This window comes from Notothenia coriiceps, unplaced genomic scaffold, assembly GCF_000735185.1.
Source record: "Notothenia coriiceps isolate Sejong01 unplaced genomic scaffold, NC01 NC01_scaffold00036396, whole genome shotgun sequence".
NCBI lineage: Eukaryota > Metazoa > Chordata > Actinopteri > Perciformes > Nototheniidae > Notothenia > Notothenia coriiceps.
The window spans coordinates 917,990-937,578 of record NW_011369097.1 but is presented as its reverse complement, the minus strand read 5'-3'; the positions used below and the strand labels follow the sequence as shown (position 1 = coordinate 937,578).

At 39.2% G+C, this 19,589-nt stretch overlaps 2 protein-coding genes across 2 annotated transcripts; one reads left to right on the top strand and one right to left on the bottom strand.

Moving 5' to 3' along the window:
- The first annotated feature begins 1,644 nt into the window (after positions 1–1,644).
- Positions 1,645–5,727, top strand: ebna1bp2 (EBNA1 binding protein 2). The gene is made up of 9 exons (XM_010792270.1): positions 1,645–1,855; positions 2,538–2,621; positions 2,860–3,032; positions 3,204–3,327; positions 3,457–3,546; positions 3,775–3,850; positions 4,942–5,038; positions 5,127–5,292; positions 5,405–5,727. Exons 1-9 carry the CDS (start codon positions 1,760–1,762, stop codon positions 5,450–5,452), a joined length of 954 nt encoding a protein of 317 aa, XP_010790572.1. The 5' UTR covers positions 1,645–1,759; the 3' UTR covers positions 5,453–5,727.
- Positions 5,728–5,892: 165 nt separating this feature from the next.
- cfap144 (cilia and flagella associated protein 144) lies at positions 5,893–7,322 on the bottom strand. Its single transcript, XM_010792269.1, has 4 exons — positions 7,098–7,322; positions 6,771–6,830; positions 6,524–6,627; positions 5,893–6,286 (listed from the first exon to the last, which is right to left on the bottom strand). The coding sequence occupies exons 1-4, from the start codon at positions 7,222–7,224 to the stop codon at positions 6,191–6,193; spliced, it is 387 nt and encodes a 128-aa protein (XP_010790571.1). The 5' UTR covers positions 7,225–7,322; the 3' UTR covers positions 5,893–6,190.
- Between the last annotated feature and the right edge of the window lie 12,267 nt (positions 7,323–19,589).

The window sequence follows — 19,589 nt, the reverse complement described above, 5'->3', positions numbered from 1 at the left end:
TCTTGGACAGGGATTTTTTCATTGCTATGCATGTTTTTGCCTTGTGTCACAGGATATGTCACGACAAATGTCAGAACATATTGTTTATGCTGTTCTAGCCCTGTCCCCACAATCAATAATAATGTAATGTAATATGTCCGGTAGATAGATGAACACTGTCATGGTTGATAGCCCTTAATACAGCGCTTAGGATTGAGATCCTTGCATGGCCACTTGAGAAGATCTCTTTCAAGTAACATTTTGAGTAAGAAGTTACTTTCATGGTCACTGGCCAGCAGCATTAGCATTCAGTAAGTGCTCACACTGACTCTAACTGCAGGCCCTCCGAACACCACTGCTATGTTACTCCAAAAGATTAATACAAACCTCCTTTATGCAGCATGTTAGTAAACGTGATTCCTTTCTCGTGCTACAGTTTAAACTAATATAGCTGCATTGGACTATATTTACTTCAAGTTAGGACATTTAGGGCTGACAGCCTTTTTATATCTGAAAAACATTTAAATGTGTATGAGGCGTAGTGGAACAACTATGAGGAGATAATACATTTGCAGCTACTGGTTAAAGATGGAACTTAGGAAAATAAATTAAATAAGCAAACACAACGTGAAATCCCTTCAGTCTCTCAGTGGTTAATGGCATTCATGAAGAGCATATAGGAAAACAAGTAAAGGTCAGTAAGGTCTGTGATAAAAGGAATAAAGGTAGATGCATGCATGAATGCATGAATTAGTCAAAATAGAACCCTTCATCGGCTTCTCTTGTCCCGTATCTACAGTGAAATGGGCCAACACTGCAGACATTTTTCTCTATCTTGCAGTGTCAAAGTGACAGTAATCGACCCGCGGGGAGAGCTTTGACAAACTGGTGTCAATAGTTTCTTTCTTGATGAGGTGGCAAGTAAAACTCATGAGGCTTCATTAGTAACTTCAAACACATACAGATTTAAAGTATATTCTTTCTAGACTTTGATCTGCATATTACCCGTCGCCAACTGGACACAGTTTTGGTTGCTCCTATTCCTAATTGGAGGCATCTAATGTTTAAAATGTATTGTCATCAGGGTTGATGTAAATTATTGCCTAAGTTTAATTATTTAAATATTTTAATCATTATTAATTTATAAAACATTAAAATTGACGTTTTTTTAAATAAATAACTATAGACGATGTGTATCCCTGTGATTTAAAATAGCATAAAGTATACTGTAGATATGCTATGAACCTAAATACCTTGTCTATTACATCTGTCACTTCTGTCTCTTCAAAAGAGCACCACAGCACCTCCAGGTGGAGTGTTTAAATATTAGCCTGCATAATCAAAGTAATTTCATTTTCTTTCATTTATGTTTAACATTTCGTGAAACTCTGTTTTGCACTTGAAATATGTCAATTTTACTCTTTGATCAAATCAATAAATTATATCGAAGAGTAAAAGGAGAAGTTTTATAAATATAAAGTTAATGCGATGACGACGTTTCTATGAAAACGTTCTTAACATATGATCGCAGGCTCGCAGCATTGACGCCAAATATTCTTGTGTATTATATTTATTTATGTGTATTTTTTTACATGTAGGAACCTTGCATCTAACAAAACGTTTCCACCCGCGGACTGTGTTGGTACAACACTCAACGCTGTTGCCCTGCGTCACTTCCTCCCCACGTGAAACGCTCAGTACATGTGAGGAAAATTATCCACATTCATTTACTGCAGGTTTGTTCGCGTTTAAAGGCCGCTAAATCATATATAGTCATCTAATGATTATCGATAGCAGCACTATGGAGTCTGAAGATGAGGAGTCTCTGCTCGGGCAGGAGTCCGAGGATGAGAACAGTGAATTATCAGACAGCGAGGTAAGAACTGTTGACATGCTAACATGGGCTAAAGCTAACAACCGTACAACTAACTTACTGTAGTGAAACTTAAATGATACAAAATGTTAATGACACACACTCGTGTCAACAGTTGAGACGATAACGGTCACAATACTAGTATAAATTATCTTTGAGCTTTGTTCATATTGTGTACACCTTAATGTAAACTTTGCACATTCCCTGGTCCAAAATGTGTACATTTCTGAGCAACTTTATCCAACTCTTTCATCAAAAACTCATTTATTTTGCACATTTGATTTCATATTTGTATTTGATTTATTTTCATGTTGCACGTGTAAACTTTTGCAGTACCTTTTCCCCCCCAAATTCATTGTATGTGAAAATAATCTTACTCCGGTTAAGCATATTGTGTATGTATGTTTGTACATTGGCAATAATGTAGAATAATACGTTTGATTGCACAACAGTTTATTTAAAAAAAACAAAAACGTATATATTCATAATAATGTGATGTCATGTGGGGGTTTTTCTCTGGAAGTTTGTCCTTGTACGATGTGAGGGTCTAAGGAAAGAGGGTGTCGTATTGTCATACTGATATTATGTACAAACTGTGAAGTCAACTAAGACCAATGTAACGTTTGTGATATTGGGCTATATAAATAAAGATTGATTGATAACATATATATTTTGTTTTCTTTAGCTTCAAGAAGCCTTCGCAAAGGGGTGGTTGAAACCAGGGATGAACGTTTTGGTGGATCAAACCAAAAAGCATGTCAACAATGTGGTGAGTAAAATCATTACAACAAACCTAAAATGTTTGCATTGTTTTTCCTGCTTTTGCGTATTTCTATGGAATGTTAGTTACTAACTAAAGAAACATATCATTTGACAGATTTTAGTGATGCTATAGTGAACATGTAAAAAAGGCTGGTTTGAATAATTAAATGCCTTAACAGTGTTACTTAACATAGCCTACTTGTACATTTGCCAATACTCTGTCCTGTGTGTATGTTGTTATGCAGGAGGGTTTGAAACAATGCCTCGCTGGCTTCCGTAAAGACCTCCCCTGGGCGGAGAGGTTGGATATGACCAACCTGCCGGCTGAAGACGTTATTTACAAAGCAGAAGGGAAAAAACCAGCTGTAAAGATTGGAGATGTCAATCCAGATGATGATTTCCAGAGAGAGATGTTTTTGTAAGTGACCCTGCAATATATGGTGAAAGTTTGAGACTCGTAAATGGTTTGATGTATTTTAGTGACTGTTTAGACATTTAGTTCATGTATTCACTCTAGTTCTGATGTTGACTGCCACAGATGTTACATTTTTAACCCGTTCATGAAAAATATTTGTTTGTTAATTTATAGCTACCGTCAAGCTCAGGCTACAGTACTAGATGCGTTGCCTCTCCTGAGCAAACATGGCATACCCACCAAGAGGCCTGACGATTATTTCGCAGAGATGGCCAAGTCTGATCAGCAAATGCAGAAGGTGAGCTAGTTCTTAGATTCTACACTTGAATTATAAAGGTGACATGTTGTGACAAATGTAGTTAAAGCAACAGAAACCACTTCAAAGCTCATGATTAATTTAATTTTTTTTTTATGTTCCTTTGTCCAGATCAGGAAAAAGCTTATCTCAAAGCAGTTGATACTGGAGAAGTCGGAGAAAGCAAAGAAACTGAGAGAGCAAAGGAAGTTTGGCAAAAAGGTTGGTCAATGTTTTTTAATTATATTATTTCACTTAGGAGTCTTTTTGAATACATTTTGAGTGCCTTTTTTTGTATACTAAAGGTTGGCTTTTACACTGGTTTGTAATTTTAACAAAAAGTATGCAAAACAGATGCTAGCCTGGCATAATGTCTTCATACGGGGCTAAAAGAGGCCACATTTCTTCTTTTGGTGTGGAGAATTAACATACATATTGATTGTGTGCCAGGTCCAAGTCGAAGTGATTCAGAAGAGGCATAAAGAGAAGAGAGATATGATGACTTCTGTGAAGAAATTCCAGAAAGGTACGTTTATTTACAAGTTTTGTTTTGTTCCTGCATAAGTTTCACTGTACAAACGAAAATGAATGTCATTTTGTGGGCACTGGATTTAAAAGGAACTGACGTTAAAGGTGGGGTAGGTAATTTTGGAGAAACCAGCTCGAGTGCGCTAGAATTTGAAAATACACAGCCGGAAGAAATCGGCTACTTCCTCACAGAGCCCCTCCTCCAACACACACGGACGCGCACATGACCAATGAGGGCACGAGATAAGTTNTAGACACAGCGACTACGAGTGCTGGAGGATCCATCATTCACTCCCGTCAACGGCGCATATCAGGAGTTGTCAACGCTAGGTTTGTAAACACACTTTGCATCGGTGGCGAGTTGAGCCCACAGACAAGGACACACGCATACAGAGTTTAGGCCGAGAGTGTATGTGATATGTAGCATTAATAATAATATTTGTAACAAAGGATGCATTTTTGCATATATAATAGTAAAATGGAGCTAAAATAAGGACCTAATAGGTTACTGTGTGGAACAGACATGTGTTCAAGTTTAAAAGCGAAGAAAATGTGTTTCCTAGTCAAAATGAAAAACACTTTCTTAGAAGACAGTAGTCCTTTCTAATAGTGATTAAAGGTGGGGTAGGTCATTTTGGAGAAACCAGCTCGAGTGCGCTAGAATTTGAAAATACACAGCCGGAAGAAATCGGCTACTTCCTCACAGAGCCCCTCCTCCAACACACACGGACGCGCACATGACCAATGAGGGCACGAGATAAGTTTGTGCACAGATGGAAGGCTGACAGGCAGGTAGGCCATCCAGTTATTTTAGCCGGGCCGGCTCAGATGATTGGTCGTGCTTTTTACAGTACTACGGCTTCCACAGATGACATTTTTAATGGATTTTTTGTCAAAGCACTTCAGATATTCATTGCTATCGGGATGTTCAGAGCATTCCATGGAATATAACAAAAAGTGTATCTCGAGCCGGTTTCTCAAACTTACCTACCCCACCTTTAAATATTGATGATTCTTAAAATTACCCTTTCATAATTTTCAAAAGTGAGAATGCTTTGAGTTTAAGATTTCTCTTCATCCAATTACTAGGAATGACCGACAAACTGGATTTCCTGGACGGAGACCAGAAGAAGCCTAAAGAGCCTTCTCAGGCCCAAAACAAAGTGGCAAAAGACAACAAGAAGGGGTAAGGTGTAACATTTGAGCTGCCATTAACATTATATTTTGTAACTCTTCTTCACAAAAAGCTAAATGTTTTACTGTTATTTTGACAGCCCCAATGCCAAGAGGAAGTACAAGGACCAGAGGTTTGGCTTTGGAGGCAAGAAGAAGGGAAAGAAGTGGAACACCAAGGAGAGCCACAACGATGTTTCTGGTTTCCGCGCCAAAGTCGCTAATGCAAAGGGGGCCAAGAAAGGTGCCAAAGGAGGAAAACAAAATGTGAGTCACACATCAAACACTGCTGACTGATATAATAAATGCTGAGATATTGTCAAAAGAAAGAATGAGACAAACTGTAGAGATGCTCACATGTTGTTCAATCTGATTTCAGAAACGCCCTGGCAAATCTGTGCGCAAGAAGACTAAGTCTCGCTCTTAAAAACTGACTGCGGCGGGTCAATTGGCTGGACTTGGACCTTGTTTCTAGGAAGGATTCCCCTCACCTGCTCACCAGTCTCTCCTCCACGTACATCATGAGACTTTAGGAGAACATGGACTTTAATTCTAAGCTTTTAGTACAACACACCTCCGTAACATGTCTGGATTGATGTGGACGACCCTTCATGCCACACAGAGAGATCCTGCCATATTGCTAAGGCAGCTAATTGAAGGACATGACTGTCAAAATGGTCAACCCAAGAGTGGAGTACATAAGAGTTAAAAAACAAGAGAACGTGTATTTCTTCTTTAGGGTTGTTAAAGGCCAATTGGCTTTTTGGCATGATTTAAGCCTCTTTCTGTGATTACACCTCAGTGTGTACACCAGCCTTGACGCTGTCTGACTTACAAGTGTGTGTGCTCTCTTCGGAGTTTGTTGTGTTCTGTTTTATTTTTTTCTAACTCAGCTTCTTGACTCATTGATTCTCTCATGTGACATGACATTTTATATATTGAGCGCCTGTTCGTTTTGCCCTTTCCTGTTCATTATAATGATTAGTATGTGATGGGCAAGGGTGCTTCAAATAGACCTGTGCAAATGTTGTCCCTGCAAATGATTTTCCTTTGCTTGCTAAGATGGAAATACACGATGTAGCCTCTGGTACCTGTATGTTTATAAACAAATAAATCGGAACATAGGTTGCTTATTGTAAGAGATTTTTATTCTTTCTCTCTTTGTCTAATTTGATGCACGCAGGGCCTTTTCCTGGTGTATGGTGACGTCTGTGCTGATTCTGGAAAAATTGAATCTCCTGTCATTGCGGGTTGATGGTATCTGGGGAAAAATGATGGACAGAATGAGAATTTGATTAAGATCTGGAGATAAAGATTTAAATGAGTGTATATAAGGCCAGGAAACGGGTGGCCATGTTTCTGTGGGTTCTTTCAGCGTTTGATCATACAAATAAATGATTCTAAATTCAAGAGGGCAGGCCTTCCGCCCACAAGGCCACCATGATGTCCTGCAGTTTGGTTAATAATTATTTTAAATCAAAGCAATGTATTTACTCACCAGTGGAGCTGACAGCCACCCTATCTCATGACTTTCCGTCAGTGGCATTGCATACTTCTTGGTGGGTTCTTGGTGAGCTTTGTGGAAGGCATCGATGAAGACCGCTGGGAAAAAAAAAAGTACATAATCAGTATCCAGATGTACACATAGTGATTGAGTTCATATCTTCTTTATCCTGTTTGGAAGAACATGATATTGTTTATCCAGAACACTTTTTGTTTCCTCGTAGTTATCCATGTAGACTTACAGTTCTCTGCAATCACTTCTGTTGGTTTCCTTGACATGGGTTTGTCTGGCAGGACGTGTACTAAATGTAAAAACATGAGATAAAGCCAATCTCCCTTGCAATATACAGGCTTCAGTTATAATTAACAACAGATACGTTGACAACAAGCATAATGGTAACAATTTAGTGCCCAATATGTTTATTCTCATTGAGTAATAGTAGGCCTATAACCATTTTAACGACACTTTGTCATTTCTCATTTTTTAACTAATCTTCATATTTCACATTCAGATCGGAAGTAGGATGTAAATAAACTATTGACTGACATACTTCACTTTTTGTACTTACATGTCCTGTGTGGGTTGATGCTGAACTCCGTGTGGAGTTTCTGGTATCTTTGCTCTTTCCGGATCGTCTCAACGTGAATTGAGTTTTGATGGACTATATCCAGCACCGGTTTCTCCTTTCCTGCCATTGTTTTGAATGTACAACAAATAGCAACTGATACCGAGAGCTGGGAAAACGAGGTTTTCAACGACGTTAAGGAGTTTGGACATGATTTCGTTACCTAGCAACTGTAAACAGAGCCTGGCGCTGCAGTAAACTGAGGCCGCCACGTGGTGGGGCAGCACGTTCAGGTTTGGTCATTGTTGACTTTATATTTCTTTTTACGGCATCATTACTCTCCAACAAATTATTTCGATAGCATTAGTTACTTCACAGATTAAGATTAACAATAACAAATATATCTAATCAATATGTAATGTGAGTTTATTGAAGCTTCTAACCAGTTTACATAGAAATGTAGATTATTCCTACCAGCTGCAATTTTAAAGTAGTAGGCCTACATTATTTGAATTCCAGCTAAAATATACAGATTATTCTGAAATATACTATTGAGTATTTTGCTTTTGGTACTTATATTTGAAGTTCATATTGTTGTAAGATTTGACTCAGGTCAACGGCAGATGTCTATAAACTACACAGCCTCAATTAAATTATTCTCTGTTAACGAGTAAATTATTTGAATACTTCTTCCACCACTGTGAATCAGCTAAAGTGGAAACTAACAAAGCAGTAGAGACAAACTTTTTACACAGAATCTTATAATATACCTTTATGATGTATGAAAATGATTGTAAATGTATTTCTTCAGACTGAGAAAAAAACGTAAGTAAAAAAACAGGAAACAATCCTCACAAAGACAATTTTCCTTTAATTTGTGTATCTAAGTAGGTTTTAATTTAATTGTTTAACTGTACTTCGTATATAAATAGAGAATATAATCAGTGTTGGATCAAGAGTTTACAGTATATAAACGAAACCAACATTTTCCTAAATTTGTGACCAGAACCACGTTATTTCTAGTTTTAGTCTCAGAGCTTTGCAGTCAGAAAAATGTATTCATCTGAAAAAAACAGATTTTCCTTCAAACGACTGCTGATTTGTAGCATGTTGATAGTTGCCTGCAGCTAAACAAACCCATCAAAATGTAGTGGAAGAGCGCTGAATTAATTAATATGTTCTGCGAGAAAATGTAGCCGGACTACAGTGTGGTTTTAGTTTTTTTTTGCTTTCATACTGTATGTTCTCTTAGGATGACAGTTGAGGTAATTTTACTCAGTACACTCACCAGGACTGTCTGCTGTCAGAATATTTGAAAAATGCATATATTTTCCCTGCATGTACACAAGCCTGCTCAAGTGCATTCATGTGTGTGTGCTGGCCTAACAGCTGTGAGCATTTCACACTTACAAGAAACACACTTTTAAGAAAGTATTAAGCTACCCAAGATGACCAGTGACCTTTTGACCGTGCAGTGTGTGTACAAAAGTAGAGTGGCATTTCTTCACATTGTCTTGGACTACACTTGACTTCCCCTGCTCTCAGCGGTGTCACGGATCACACATAAATAACAGTACTTTCCCATCTTGTAAATAGTACTTATGGTTGAGTGGTTGCTGTTGGTCGCGCTGATACACTTTCAAGGCTACAGTTACAACACTGCCTTTTACCACTTGTCTCCTCACATTTAATTTCCCTTTCATTTGGTTTTCCGCTTCTTCTCCTCCTGCAGCCTTTCTTCCCTTACACTATCTCCTCTACTTTTGAGAGTAAATTTGCTCATTTGTTTTTATCTTTGTGTGGTTTTGTGTATTTGCTTCTTCTAACAGTTAGACACTTTAATATAGGTTGAGACATTCAGCTTTCGGTTTCCATCTCATAACCTAAATCAAGCTTTATTTGCCCTATTTGAAAGATATAATAACTAAGTAATAACTGTAAAGCTGGAGGGACTTGAGAGGAAGATTGTGTAATTTCTGTGTGGGTGGGTGGCAAGTCCCCTGTGGTGTTTCTGTACCTATGTGAGGAGGAGTGAGCAATATGTATTACGGGAAGATGGGAGGGCTTGGGGTGTTGAGCTTTGTTCCCCGGCTCCTGTCACAGTGTCGGACCGAGTTATCATCAAGGCAGCTTTACAGTTCCTAAGGGTAGGTGCAGTCAAAGGCCAGTTTGTGAGTTTGTTCAAAATCCAGTGTCAACCACATGCCAGGAAAGGTACTGTACGTGGTGTGTGAGTTGATCCAATGAGACCAACTTTCCACTAACTATTTATCAATCCCCCCTTCAGACACATACTTACAGAAATTAGGAGACATTTGTACAACAAGAAATGTTTGTTTGCAGCAGGGAACTATTCTCCATCATCCCCTGAGTGGGAGAATTTTGTTAGCTTATAATGTGGCTGAGAAAATCATAATGACTGTCTTGTGTGAGGGGAAGTGTTGTGAAAGCATTATCCTGTATCCTGTCTTGAGGATTTGACTAAGTGACATGCCACTTGTTTTGTTGTCGCTAGTTTGACCACAGAATCATTTGTGTTCACTCTTGTCACTTACACTAAATATGGAAAACAAACAGTGGTGTAAAACATACAATTTCAACACTATCCCTATATGAGATTCAATTCCGAGGCCTCCGAGGTCTCCCATCGAAATACTGGACCCTGCTGAGATTTATGCTGGTAAAACGCCGCTAACGGCTCTCTACACTCTTGGCTATGGATTAAATAACAATCTTTGTTTTAATTCAAGTTATTCTTAAATCCACTTAAGGACAATTCAGGGATTTTGCGTCAGTGTCATCGGCGTAAAGGGCCTAGTAATTTCGAAATGTACCCTTGTCTATATCTTTCACACCTTTGTGGTACCTTTTAACTCTGATTGGATATTTTGGTTTTGTCGAGCCAGCTAAGTCAAACAAACTCTGGCTGATCTTACTTCGTAGTATTCCACAACTTAAGCCTATGTGGTTGATTTATTTGCTGTTAATAAAAGTACTCAAATAATAACCAAGAGATTTACCCCATTACCACTGGTGTCATTTTGTTAATATATTTCATGTAAACACGATGGCATTATTTGAAATGAGAGGGGTTTGAAGGGGGTTGGAATATTTTCTCACATTCAATTACCAAAGAGCGAAGGCAACTGTAATGAGATAATGTTATAGAAATATTATTTGATCCCACTATCAAAGCCATTATCCACATATCTCACATTCACACTCCATAACGAAGAGGAAGATCTCTTCAGAAATACACAAAGAATGACAAATCAGTATGAGCATGAGTGCCTTTACATACATGTACCCATCACATATCCCTTGCTTTCCTTTAAGATATGTACCAGCACCAGCCTCTGACCATTCCTAACATGCTTGTATTTTAATTACCAAGTGCCCTCTTTTGCCTGCTAATTAAAGCACTATCTCATGTATTATTCAGCCATTTTCTCCACCATTACTATAACATAAAACAAGAGGTGCATACTTTCCCCCCGTCACCCTCCATCTAATCCACTCCAACATGTGTATGATGGCTAATGAAAGCCACTGATATTTTTCAAAGATGTGGAAATGTATGCTGAGTATCCCTCTGTAGTTTTTTTCCCTTATTTTCTGGAAGCTGCTGACCTTTGCTTTGAGGGACTGTGACTGAGATTCAAAGAAAGCTGTACCATTTTCAATCAAGTACCACTTAATACAAATGTAAATTGATTTTCTGATGCACAAAGGTATTCAAGGATGGAATTTTAAAGAGCTGCTTCATTTCAAATGCACCAGTATAACCAGTGATAGGCCAATTATGGGGGGTATGGTAACCTTCAAAATGAAGATAAGCACCACATTATGTATGATATACTAAACAGTTCTCAATAGGCGCGTTCACACCAAGTACTTTTCCCACAAAGATTCCTGAGAACTCTTTAGGTTTACTGGCAGGCCGCAAACAACTTCACGGCGCATACTGATGCCCAAAATCCCCGGCCGGAACTCCCAGTAAACGGCCAGAACGCCGACACCTTCTCATCTCCACCGCTCCCATGTTTTATTTTGTGTTGTCATAAGTTAGTCTCTCTGCGTTTCTGCGCTGGGCTAATGCTAATGCTAATAATGATAATAAAATGGCGTCTTCACAAACGTTTTTGGGAGTTTGACGGGGCGTGGTTTGCATTCCGCCCAGCCAATCAGACACAGGAACCTTTTTCTCAAAAAGGTTCTCTAGAACTAAATTAGTTCCTGGGACTTTTTGTTGTGAACGCAACTAAATCGTAGTTCTCAGGAACCTTTGTGGGAAAAGTACTAGGTGTGAACGCGCCTCAGTAGCAAATATATTATATATTTGCTAATGATATTTGCTACTATATATTTTTTATTTTAGCACATTTAAAGTTATACAAACAGACTAAACATGTACTCAAGACATTTGATTATTTGTTATCTAAAATCTAATTGAATTAGTAACCAATGTAATTAATTGTACAAGTGTTGTTGTTTTCCAAATGCTTGTAGTGGTATTAAGAATGGAAATAGCAGTGCTTTGAAGTAAGACAGTTTTGCTATATTAAATCCACCCCAAACTATAAACCAAAATGAAACCTTAACCTAATTGCCTCAGCCTAAACACATACAGGATGCAAACATCCATCCCCAATATCAGAAACCTGTCTCTTTTGCCCACTAAACCCATTTCTACAATTTGTGAATGTTTGCCAACTTCATTTATTGAAAAAACACTTGTCATGAACACACTAAACACTAAAGTCTTGATTCAAAGCTAACATTTCTCAGCTGACAATAAAGATTTTAAGCATGTGTTTGAGAGCACATTATGCTGCACTGTGATCTCGAAGACCGTGAGAAAGTGGGTTTGTGGTTTGGCTCTGGACCCCCTTGTCTGCTCTGTCTGTGGCTGCCAGTCAACCCGAACACTAATCTAACAGCAGATACAATCCCACCCAGCCCTTTGTCTCCTCACGTACTGTGATAATAATTTATCTCAGCTTTTTATCAGCTTTTTTTTCTCCGACCCCAGCAGAGGGACTGTGGGTGTTTACTTATCTGATTATGGAGTTTTATCCTCCTCTCTTCTAAACAACTCATATTTGCAGTAAAAGGGCACCTTTATGCAGAGGCACACACATGAAAACACACACAATAACATACACACACACTCCTACTATGTAACTTTCCTATCTATTCACCTTACACTGGAAAGAACAGGTGATAGCAGCACCCCATGTACAAACACACATACACAATTGTGCTTTCCAGTTTGTTTTGATAGTGTTGTAGGTGTCTGGGTCTCCCTGGAGACAACGTGGTCGTGGGAAAGCTGTCTTCCCATCAGATGGCAGCTCTGTGTCACCATTGCTCTTGTCTGTAATCTCCTGTTGTGTCTCACTGAAGGAGACTTTCTTAGGTAGGACAGAGCAGAGATTACTGCAGTATAGATGTGATAATGGCTTTACCACAATGTAGTCAAACAGAATGTATGAAAATGATATGAGAAGAATTAACAATGTTCACCTTTTAAGCCGTGAACAATCAATTCCGGAAATGTTTCATGGCTTTGAGGCTTTATATTCACTTTTTCTTCTCAGTCATCATTTAGCAACGAAAGCAAAGTAATATATTTTGAAATTCCCAATAGAAAATGAAAAATAAATGTTTTCATCAAATTCATAGTGGAAGGGATAAAGCTTATCATAATAACTCTTGTTTCTTGCAATTCTTCAGCATGCGCTCAGGTTCAATTCTATTTGTGTCTCTTGAGTGCGCAATGGGACTTTTTATGCAAAGATAAAGATTTTTTTGTATGCACATTAATTAGATTTGTTCTTACATGCCAGCATCAACAAGTGATAAGTTAATTGTTAACGGGTGTTATAATGTCAATGTACCAATCAGATTATTTGATTATCTTCAATCTGATCGGTAATAGGATTATAAAACAAAAGTCCACTGTAATAAATAGTGAGAAGTCACATCCCTGCCACCATTGTTTATAAAGTTGTGGTTACATACCTAGTTTTACTACTTCAACTTTATAATTGCTTGCTACACAGCTAAGGAATAATTATGAATCTGGTTAAAATGAACTTAAACTCTGCCGCTTAAAATGCCCAAATGCTCCTCCGTCTGCTCAGGGCGAATATATAAACCCATATCCAGGAAGCACTGTGACCTAAAAACTCAGGCGTGTCCAGGAACACCTTCAAGGGTCTCATTATAAATGTTTTCCTCATATTTGCCGTCTGACTTGCAGCTTGTCTTCATTAGCAACAATGGCCTGAAGTGAGTGTGTCAGGTTGATGGGTTTTCTCTGCCTTGCCTGCTAGCATGAGATAGTGATTAGCTCATCGTTAGCTTGGTGTAAGTGGTGGCAAGACAGGAGAGCTCTGGGTTTGAGTGTGAGAGAGAGGCAGTGTGCAAGGTTAGACTAGATGGAACATGAATTTTTTTTGAATGGGAGAGATTGTTTGCACACCCCATCGATTTGCTGAAGAAATTGTGTTTTTGCTCTTCAACCCGATGCCTCACTTATCAACTGCACCAGCAATTTGTGAGTTTGGCCCTTCTGGTTAGGATAACACCCCCGAGAGTTCATAACACATGCAGGGTTGCATACATGCACATTGAGTACAGACTCATGCATTACAAAAAATCAAAACAATTCCACTGTTTGGATTTCTGACCAGATGTGGCCTCTTGTGTGTGTGTGTGTGTGTGTGTGTGTGTGTGTGTGTGTGTGTGTGTGTGTGTGTGTGTGTGTGTGTGTGTGTGTGTGTGTGTGTGTGTGTGTGTGTGTGTGTTGTTACTGGATTGTGTTATTTGTTGGGATTGCTTTATACAAGCATGCTCTCAAACACACACTCAATATATACTTACAGGTATACACACACTCTCTGTCAATGTGTACTCGAAGAAAATATAGAAGACTCTAAATTGTAAAAAATGTACTTCCTAAAAATTAATGAATAAAAAAACACAGTGTGTGAACTTTGCAGATAAGAAAATAAAACTAAGTTATACCAGCATTTGCTAAATATTGGCTGTAAAGATAAGTACTATAAACAACTTGGAAGTCTCTACCAGCAAGTACTTTTCTTGAATTTAAAGGTGAGACCCAATTTGGAAAATCAACTAGCTATTGGTGTATATTTGCTATCTGGTGCAACCACATTTGTGTTGTTATAACTTATTTTCTGAAAAACAAGATTTTGAATTTGCAGAATTGGTGTTATATTCTGGTCGCATTCCAATAATAGAAAGTATGAATGTATAAGAACTTAAATACAATAACAAGCCTGAACCAGATTAGGTGAAATCTTTATGATGTAAAATGTTACCCTGTTGTTTCAAACTTCCATCCTCTACCCTTCAGATTAGCAGTGCTCACTCCCTCTCTGTGATACTCACTACCTCACTGGTTTGCATCATTAACCCTTTGTAGCTGTGAGGCTAATAACACAAACCCAAGTGTCCACGGCTCAGATCTCATGAATAGGAAGATTGTTGGGAGAAGCAATGAGGTTATCACTCATGTCAAATTCCTTGCCAAAGTGGCCACTTTGTTTGGGAAAAAGATCTGGCTTTGTCACGGCTTGGCAGTCATTCATTCCCCTCAAGTGAAAGGGTCTCAGGTCAGCGGAAATAAGATCTGAAATGAAAGCGTCGCTATAGTGTGAGAATGCTTGTAGTTCACAATAATATTTTATTTCATTGCTGTTGAAATTTTACATTGTTCTCTGTGTGTAATGGGCTCATTTGCCCATTAGACACATGCATATCTATTCATAATCCACCAAAGTTTTTCTCCTGTCATTCATCAATCAAGAAACTCTTCCGTACAAGTCTTGGAAAGCCGGCTGTTAAGATACGTGAGATTTTCATGTGGCATTGATCTGAGACACTGAAAGGGAAGAGGGCCACTTAATCACTCCAACCATGGATTCAGTGAAAGACTCCAAACCAGCCATGACATGCAGCGATGATAAATACGTCAAGCCATCAATTAGGAAACCTGAAACTGGCAGTACATAACTTGGCAGGGAGTTTAAGGTTCAAAGTGTAGTTGGCCATCACTGGGTGTGTATGAGCGAGGATATAATAAGGTGTGATGATGGCTAAGGTCACAGAGGAGATTAAGTTCCCTTGTGCTACCTTTTTGCAAGAAGTGACTCATACAAGAGTTAATGTGACATTACCTGGAAACCTCAATAAACTAAAGGAAGTTTCAAATGTATCAGAAACATGAGATGCCAATGACACATGTCACGAAAGATACGTTATTATGAGAGAAAATCCCTTCACTGCAACCAGAATCTCGAGACAATCTCTGCCTGGGTGTGTTAAATGTGAAAATATTTATATTTATCTACTTCAATTATTCCAACACACATGTGCTTGTAAAACATTGTAAGGTGGAAAAATGTTGAACCATTTTGCTGCTCCAGCCTTTTCCCTCTCATGTTGACAGTCCAGCTAACTGTCAAATCTGTCAACGGCGACCACTTTACCCCAAGCGACAAAAGAGAGCTCGGGTTGCTGCTGTGGTTCAGTGTTTGCTAGGAACCGGGAGAGGCTTGACACCTGAGACCATGGATTCAGATGTTAAAGATATTTCACTCAACTACATTTTAATTTAATGTTAACACACATTTAACACGCTACGACTTTGTCAAGTGGCATGCACTTACCAATGTGCTTCTTCACTGTCAGCTTTTACTTTTCAAAGCTACCATTTGGAGATGTATTACAAACAAATTCATTTAAAGGTTTAAAGGCCTAATAATGTTAGTTGGATGCATTTCCTTCATCATTAGTACATTAGTATAGGTATTTTTTGTCAATGTTTTGTAACCTTTACTCTTTACCTCACTTTTGCACTAGAATTCTTCCGGTGCATAGCTTTGTGTTTTCACACGTTTCCGCCACGTTTCCGCCACTTAACTGTCAATCATTGGAATGATGTGAACATATCGGCAGGAATGTGTACTGCGTTGGCCACATGCTCATACATGCATGTGGGTAGGCTCAAGATATAAGCAAGAATGGGTCCCACTCACTCACAAAACATTGCCTGTTTAGTACTTCTTGTTGTCCGTACCTACACATAGTGTCCTTAACATTGATTGAGTAAAGCTGCAAAGTGGAGCAACCGATTCAAAACAATATTTATGTTGTTGTGTTGTAAAGAAATATACATCATAAAGCCTTTTTCAAGTCAATCTGTAAACATAGAGGATATTCTGGCTTAGTATTGACCATGTCACTGGGAAAATTAAGAATAAAACCCTGTCTTTTTAATGTAAGTCTGTGACAAAGAAAGTCCTGGTTCTCTCTGCCATGGAGATAAATATTTGAGATCTATTTACCACCACTGGAGAATTCACGATAGATGCTAAAGGTTTGTTGAAAGTGGATTGAGAGACGCAGCATGAAATGTGAAATCAAAAGAGTTAAGAGATATGTCAATTAATAACGGAAATGTTTTTCACAGGCTTGCCTCACCTCTTCAGTGTTTGGAATATTAAATTTTGTGCGCCATTACGAGATATATTGGGGCAGGAGACTTTTTCCAATGTTGAGTGACGGGTGCTGTCAGACACAGTTTTACTAATCATGGTTTGCTGCTTACCGGCTGCTTCCCATCAGACGACTACTGAAAGACGTTAAGGTAAGGTGTCATCACCTTCAGTTTTCAGCCATTACATCAGCCAGAAAAGCTGGCAATAACTCTGATGTAATTCCTCTCATCTTCTCCATTTTCTCCTCCTCTTCATCTCTCAGCATCCGCCTCAATCTCTATTATCCCATCTTTCATATTCCACCATTCAGACATTACCTGTCTCAAACACATTTCAACCAAAAAACCTTGAGGCTGAATGAGGGATGAACATAGACAGTAAACAGTTTCTTCACTGGACTTCAATTAAACTATTGTTCAATAGGAGTCTGGCTGTAAGGTGAAAGATGGGAACCACATTGCTTTTTGATTTGGTCGTGCCTGGAGCAGATAGAGATTAATGAGCTTATTAAATCCAAATGGACTCCCAAACAGACAGCTCATTAAAACTGTTGTGTTTGGAGCCCTTCACAATGCAGGTCAGTCGTGTAGCAGCCTATCGAAATCGAGCTTGTCCATCATGCTGAACCATAGCACAGTCAAGAAGAGGATTCCAATTGTTTTTTTAGCTGACAGTCCCTAAAGAAAACTTTAATGGTTGTATTTTTCCAATGTTTTTACATTGTCAAGGTAATGCTATATCAATAATGATGAAACATGCCATACTTGCTGGGAGAGAGATGCTCGAGTTCTCTTTGGAGCATTCAACACAAATAAATGAAAAACAGTTTGGCTCTCATGGCATTTGAGTGAGTCACAAGCTCTGCTGTGTGTAAATGATATACAAAATATGATAAATAAGCATTTTGTGATTGTGTCTTTTTTCCTGTTGAAATGTGGCATTTTCTCTTTAAAGTGATTTTCTGAAACAATGTGTGTTTGCACCCCAGATCCATGAGAGGGTTCAGCTTGATTGATAGAAAGCTCTGCTGGTCTATGAATCAACATGTAGGTGGGTCATTGCTCCACTTCTATCGTCTTCACACGCCCTTCCAGATTGATGCAGCAGCCCTTTCCTCACGACTCCTGGCTTTCAATATGCTGGCACAGCTGCAAAGAGATGACAAACTGTCTCATCTACGTCCAGATCCATTAAACATAAACTTAAGCAGCAAACTAGTTTAGCTACCATTTGCTGTGTAGTTGAGTAATGTGTGGTGGCAACATCTATGTGTTTGTGTGTCTGTGTTTCAGTGTGTTAGGTGAAAAGAGCGGTGGAGCACTATTGTGTTGGTTAAGTGTTCCCCTGTGCTCTTCCAGGGAGCCTAAACTGCTGACTGGCACTTTCCAGCAAAGAGATGGAGAGCATGTCCAATATATAGCCTCTCTCACACACACACGTTCTAACAGTATACCCACACCTGGGGGGCTTACATGGCTTTACATGAATTGCTGGTCCGCTTCCAGCAGCCGCTGCCAACAACCCATCATCACACTTTTCACCTGGCAGTGACTCGACAGTCCATCCTTTTACAGCTCTCCTGTTATAATGTGCCAGAGAGTGTGTGTGTGAGGGTATGTGTGTCTTTGTGTGTGCAGGTGCTAATGTGTGTCTCTAATATGGTAATGTCTCAGAAAATAAAGTGCTGGCTGGCAGAATGAGTGAGTGCACAACAGTGAAGGCTGTTTATGTGCAGAGGGCCACATTATGTCTTATAATGGGCCTCATGTTGAACTGATCACATGTGTACCCACAACAGCAGTCGTGCCAGTGAAGTATCACTTTTCTTTATACACTACTTGTGTATTGAGGCTTTGATCACAGAGAAGGGAACATTTCATGGTCTTCCACTTCCTCTGATGGATCTGAAATGATCAGTAATCATAAAATGAGTTGATTAATAAGTCAACACTAAGAAAATAAATAGACAACTATTTTGTGGAAGCAAAAATTACAAACCTGAGAATTTTGTACCTCTTTTTCTTCTAATGTTATAATATTTTTATATTTTATATTTTTGAGGTTTAGAGTGGGATAAACACATGTTTTCATGCACCATAAGTGTCTGGAAACAAGTGATGGATACATAGCTCGGGCCAATAGGCGCTTTCACACCAAATGCTTTTCCCAGGAATAGTTCCCGGAACTTAGTTCCCCGGAAATCTTTTGTTCCGGAACTATCTAGTAGATCGCGTTCACACCGGAATAAGTCCCTGAGGGAGGATTACGCAAATGAAGCAAGCCCCCAGGAAGTGCGCCGGACTCTGATGAAAATATTCGTTGAGTCCAAACGCCGGCACTACAATTTCTGTATCAGTCCGTGACGTCACTGGGCCCAGAAATACTTTTTCCCATTGACTAACATGGGGAAAGAGACGTCTGTAAATCACTTCTTCTTCTTCTGCTTTGGGTTTACTGGCATGCCGCAAACAACTTCAAGGCGTATACTGCCACCCGAATTCCCCGGCCAGAAGTCCCGGTGTTGGGGACTGGCTTCAGTAGAAGCTGCTGGGAGTCTTCCCAGCAGCTTCTACTGAAGCCTTCAGAGTAAATGGCCAGAAGCGCAGACACCTCCTCATCCCTCCACCGCTCCCATGTTTTATTTTGTGTTGCCATAAGTTAGTCTCTCTCCGTTGGTGCGCTGGGCTAATGCTAATAATGCGAATGCGGGCAAATGAGTTTTAACGGGCCGTGGTCTTGTAATTCTGCCAGCCAATTCAGAAATTGGGAACAGGCGAAAGAGCAGGGACTGAAAAGGGTGAAGAAGGTTCCCGAAAAAAAGTTCTAGTTCCAGATCTTTTTTGGTGTGAACGCAAGAATCCCAGGAACTATCAGAACTATTCCTCGGGAAAGTACTCTGGGTGAAAAGCGCTTATATGAGTTTAGAATACTCGGCGTGAATACCAGATAAAAACAGCATTACAAA